Source organism: Limulus polyphemus, unplaced genomic scaffold (genome assembly GCF_000517525.1).
Source record: "Limulus polyphemus unplaced genomic scaffold, Limulus_polyphemus-2.1.2 Scaffold10464, whole genome shotgun sequence".
NCBI lineage: Eukaryota > Metazoa > Arthropoda > Merostomata > Xiphosura > Limulidae > Limulus > Limulus polyphemus.
Window position 1 is genome coordinate 5,264 of NW_013676074.1, and position 4,916 is coordinate 10,179.

Consider the following 4,916-nt stretch of genomic DNA (forward strand, 5'->3'; position numbering starts at 1 on the left):
CTCAAGTAGTTAACCGTGTTCTCTATAAGGAACTTGTATGTGTGTGTGTTTATTGCAAGTCGTCTATTGTGGTGGCGCCCCAAGCGGTCAGCCGTGTACTTTATAAGGAACTTGTATGTGTGTGTGTTTATTGCAAGTCGTCTATTGTGGTGGCGCCCCAAGCGGTCAGCCGTGTACTTTATAAGCAACTTATGTGTGTGTGTGTGTTTATTGCAAGACTTCTATTTTGGTGGCGCCCCCAAGTGGTCAACCGTGTACTCTATAATAAACTTGCATTTCTGTGTTTATTGCAAGTCGTCTATTGTGGTGGCGCCCCCAAGTGGTCGGCCGTGTACATTATAAGGGACTTGTGTGTGTGTTTATTGCAAGACTTCTGTTTTAACACGTCTATATCAGTGTTTTCTGCTGGAAGTAATTCCACATCAATGACGTATACGATCTTTATCCTGCCATGAAATTTATATAACGTTACATAACATTAAAGGAACTTTTGGTCCAGTCAGGCTGTCCTATCTACTAAACCCTCAAGGCCAACCCTTATCATTCAAATATTTATCAAGCCTTTCCTTAAATTCCCTGAATCCAAAACATCCGTAGACATCCCACTCTGTTAGAAAAATAACGCTGTCTGAGCTGAAGATGACTCCTACCCTGTGCCTCCTTGTATTACCATTCTCACCATTAAATATGAAAAAAAAGATGATACATCATCATCATCATGAATTCCGTTAACAATCCCAAACCCCTAAAACAGACCTTCTCTAACTCTTCTTTTCTTCAAAGACCTTAACTCTTATGATAACCCTTCAATCCCAGGTATCGTCCCAACAGCTTAACCCTCCTTCGAATCCTGTCCAACAATTCAATGTTATTTCTGGTGTGAGGAGCCCAAAACTGACCACCATACTCAAAATGTGGCCTAACCACTGACCTACACGATGACATTATAACCTCTTTAGACTTGTATTCAGTATTTCTGCCCATACAACCTAAAATCCTATTTGGTCTACCACTATCAACAGCACACTGCTTGGATGGCTGTAGAGACTGATCAACTATAACCTCGAGATCGTAAATGGACCGAGCACTTGACTCGTACATATTATTAAGTGCTTACATTTCAAGCTTTTCAATGTTTCTCTATTATGTTAACCGCAATGTTTCCTTTCAGCCAAATCTATATAATACATTGTATTTTGCGTCAGTTAAAACTAATACAATTATTTTGATAACTTAATTGTCAATGCTGAACTTTATAAAAAAATAAAACTGTTCTTATTTGTGTGGTGGGAGAATGTGATGAAACAAGAGCTGTGGTTTATTAAACGTGGGGATTTAGAAGATCAAAGAACGTCGCCATAGCGCAAGGAATTAACAAGTTTTTCTTTGATTGGTTCATTAAAATCTCTTTCTCTCACGACATACTCTGTACTTCAGGTGTTATTCTTTGAAAATTTTAATTTTATTAGGACTAGATCGGACCTTATTAAATTTAATGCGCATGCGCAGAAGATCGAAATAACAAACGATTTTACACAGAGTGTACTTACAATTCTGGATTTTTGGGAAGTTGAAAAAAAAAAGAACAGAAAAGGATAATCCTTGCTTCTTTATATTCTGAAAGGTTGTTAGTAGTAGTGTAAAAGTCCGACCACCAGAGGGATGCACAAGTAGCATAATTTCACTTATGTAAAAGAATTGCATCTCCGGCAACGTAACGGATTTTGTGGTTAACTGAACAAACATTGCACCTTCGGCAACGTAACGGATTTTGTGGTTAACCGAATAAACATTGCATCTCTGGCAACGTTACGGATTTTGTGGTTAACCGAACAAACACTGCATCTCCGGCAACGTAACGGATTTTGTGGTTAACTGAACAAACATTGCATCTCCGGCAACGTTACGGATTTTGTGGTTAACTGAACAAACACTGCATCTCCGGCAACGTAACGGATTTTGTGGTTAACTGAACAAACAAATAGATTTTACTAGAATGCAACACTGAATGGGTAAAAAAAAATTCGGGTGCTGGATTACTGACCCCATATGTTTGGATGATGGACTACTGACATCAGATGAACAGGAATAACCGACACCTACGAAGTATTTCGCAAAGTAGTCCTAAGAATGTGTTTTGAAAAAGTGACGTCACATAGCTAAGCCTAGATCAGAATGTTCTTGTTTTTACACCCGCCATTATGATGTATGTGACATTATCAGATAAAGTTTATCTGGATTTCCACCAATCCAGTTTTCTCTTTCTTTTCTAATTTCATTCACGTCTCTATAGCAACTGTTCAGACGAACTTCTACATTTAATAACTTTAAAACGACCTCTATCAGGGGGATTATCTTCGACACAATCAGTTATTTATAGACGAACATTTTACAAAATTCTAAATGTAATTTTTTAATCTTTTAATGGTACGTCTTAAATCTCGTCTGTTGGAACATACCTAATATAAACCGATAAAAATCCAGTATATGCAAATTAAACTTTAAACTATATCATCAAACATAAATACTGATAGTAACCTGTCATTAAACATTAGGCTTATTATATAATATTATATACGTTGTTTGTTTGAAGTTAAGCACAAAGCTACACAATGGGCTATCTGTGCTCTGCCCACCACGGGTATCGAAACCTCGTTTCTAACGTTGTAAGTCCGCAGACATACCGCTGTGCCACTGGGGGGGGGCATATTATACAGAGAAGGCGTTCACACTTTAACACTTGTTGTGAAAAAATTGTTTGTATAAATAGACATACCGCTGTGCCACTGGAGGGGGGCATATTATATACAAAAGGCATTCACACCTTAACACTTGTTGTGAAAAAATTGTTTTAATGAATAGACATAGGTCGGACTGATGAGCTTACGCCCGGCATGGCCAGGTGGTTAGGGTGCTTGACTCACAATCTGAGGGTCGCGGGTTCTAATTCCTGTCCCACCAAACAAGCTCGCCCTTTCAGCCGTGGGGGCATTATAATGTGACGGTCAATCCCACTATTCGTTTGTAAAAGAGTAGCCCAAGAGTTGGCGGTGGATGGTGATGACTAGCTGCCTTCCCTCTAGTCTTACACTGCTAAATTAGGGACGGCTAGCGCAGATAGCCCTCGTGTAGCTTTGCGCGAAATTCAAAAACAAACAAACTAACGTCTAATGGTAATTAAATTAATTATAGTCACGTTTTGCCAGCTTGAAAAAAAGGCGTTCTCACCAATATAATAATAACCTTGTTGAACACCCTGACAACAACATTGTTATAACCTTGTTGAAAACCCTGACAACAACATTGTTATAACCTTGTTGAAAACCCTGACAACAACATTGTTATAACCTTGTTGAACACCCTGACAACAACATTGTTATAACCTTGTTGAACACCCTGACAACAACATTGTTATAACTTACTTCAATTTGTTACAATACAGAGAATTTGTAAAAATATAATAGCCCAAATTCAGGATATACTCGCCCTGATTTTATTATCTTGAGAGTAAAGTCGCTTTTTTTTCTAGCTAGCAATCACTTGATTTTAAAACTTAGGAATTAATACAAACTTGATGTTTGTAAAAGTATAAAGTCTTTTTTTGTTTATAAAACTTGGCATAATATCTGATCTATTTATACAACAGAAAGAATTCTTTAAAATATATAAGAAAATCACACAACGTTAATTTAGAGTTAAACGTATGAAAACTTACTTATAACGCTATAAATCGGGTTTCGACACCCGTGCTGGGCAGAGAACAAATAACCCATTCTGTACTTAACTACAAATAAACAAACAAATTTCGGAACGCTTACCATATCTGTTTCCGATATAGATCCAAAGCTTCGGACCTCGATGTCTGTAAGTATGGTGGTTGCAGGACCTGCGGTAAAATGTAAAAAAATAATGAATGCATAAACTCTGCCCGCGAAACTAAGAATCAAACCTAATAATTCGGTTTTACAGCACGCGAATAAAATGTTGGAACGTGAGTAATTCCAAGTTGCTTTATTTTGTTGTGTTGGTAAGCTACATGTGCAGAGTAAACTATATTTAAACTTGACGATTCGGAGCAGATGTGGGGATTCTGGTGTAGAATGTTTCTTTCGTAAGCTCCTTTATAGGTATGGGGGGATTTATCCCTTGAAGTTCTAGTCATTATAGGTATGGGGGAAATTTATCCCTCGAAGTTCTAGTCATTATAGGTATGGGGGAATTTATCCCTCGAAGTTCTAGTCATTATAGGTATGGGGGAATTTATCCCTCGAAGTTCTAGTCATTATAGGTATGGGGGAATTTATCCCTCGAAGTTCTAGTCATTATAGGTATGGGGGGATTTATCCCTCGAAGTTCCAGTCATCACAGTGTTAAGAAAAAATCGTTTGGTGATTTCATGAAACCTTATTTGCCAGAAACAAAAGCATTATTAACTAAATAAAACTGAACATTATTCATCTCGCTTAACTTGGACAATGAATTAATGTCTTAAATAAGATTAATCAAAGAAGACATTAACGTTTTTGACTTGCACAGTAATTTATTTGTAAAGTTTAAAAAAATTAACGTCTTTAGAACTGGTAGAGATTGATAGAGGTTATGAACCTAAATTCATAGATAGGATGTATAGTAAACATCAAATCACTGGATGTACTAAATTAGATATAACAAAAAAGGGAGGTAATGAGTTTAGGCCAACTATGAATTTCCAAGTAATATTTACTCCTCAATTAAAATTAACTCATCTAATTAATGGTTTGAAAGATAAAATTGAATTAATTGATAAATGTGGTATGTATAAAATTTCACCGGCTAAGTTATATTGGACAGTTTTTTGGTTTTGAATTTCGCGCAAAGCTACACGAGGGTTATCTGCGCTAACCGTCCCTAATTTAGTAGTGTAAGACTAGAGGGAA

The 4,916-nt window shown here is 36.9% G+C and overlaps 1 protein-coding gene across 1 annotated transcript in view; it reads right to left on the minus strand.

Moving 5' to 3' along the window:
- The window catches only part of LOC106476399 (gamma-aminobutyric acid receptor alpha-like), a gene marked incomplete at both ends in the record, with an annotated part of 15,145 nt that overhangs the window by 3,858 nt on the left and 6,371 nt on the right, over positions 1 to 4,916 (minus strand). The window contains one exon of the mRNA XM_013937060.1: positions 3,819 to 3,886. Within this exon, the coding sequence (XP_013792514.1) occupies positions 3,819 to 3,886 (68 nt within the window). The remainder of the gene's footprint in view (positions 1 to 3,818; positions 3,887 to 4,916) is intronic.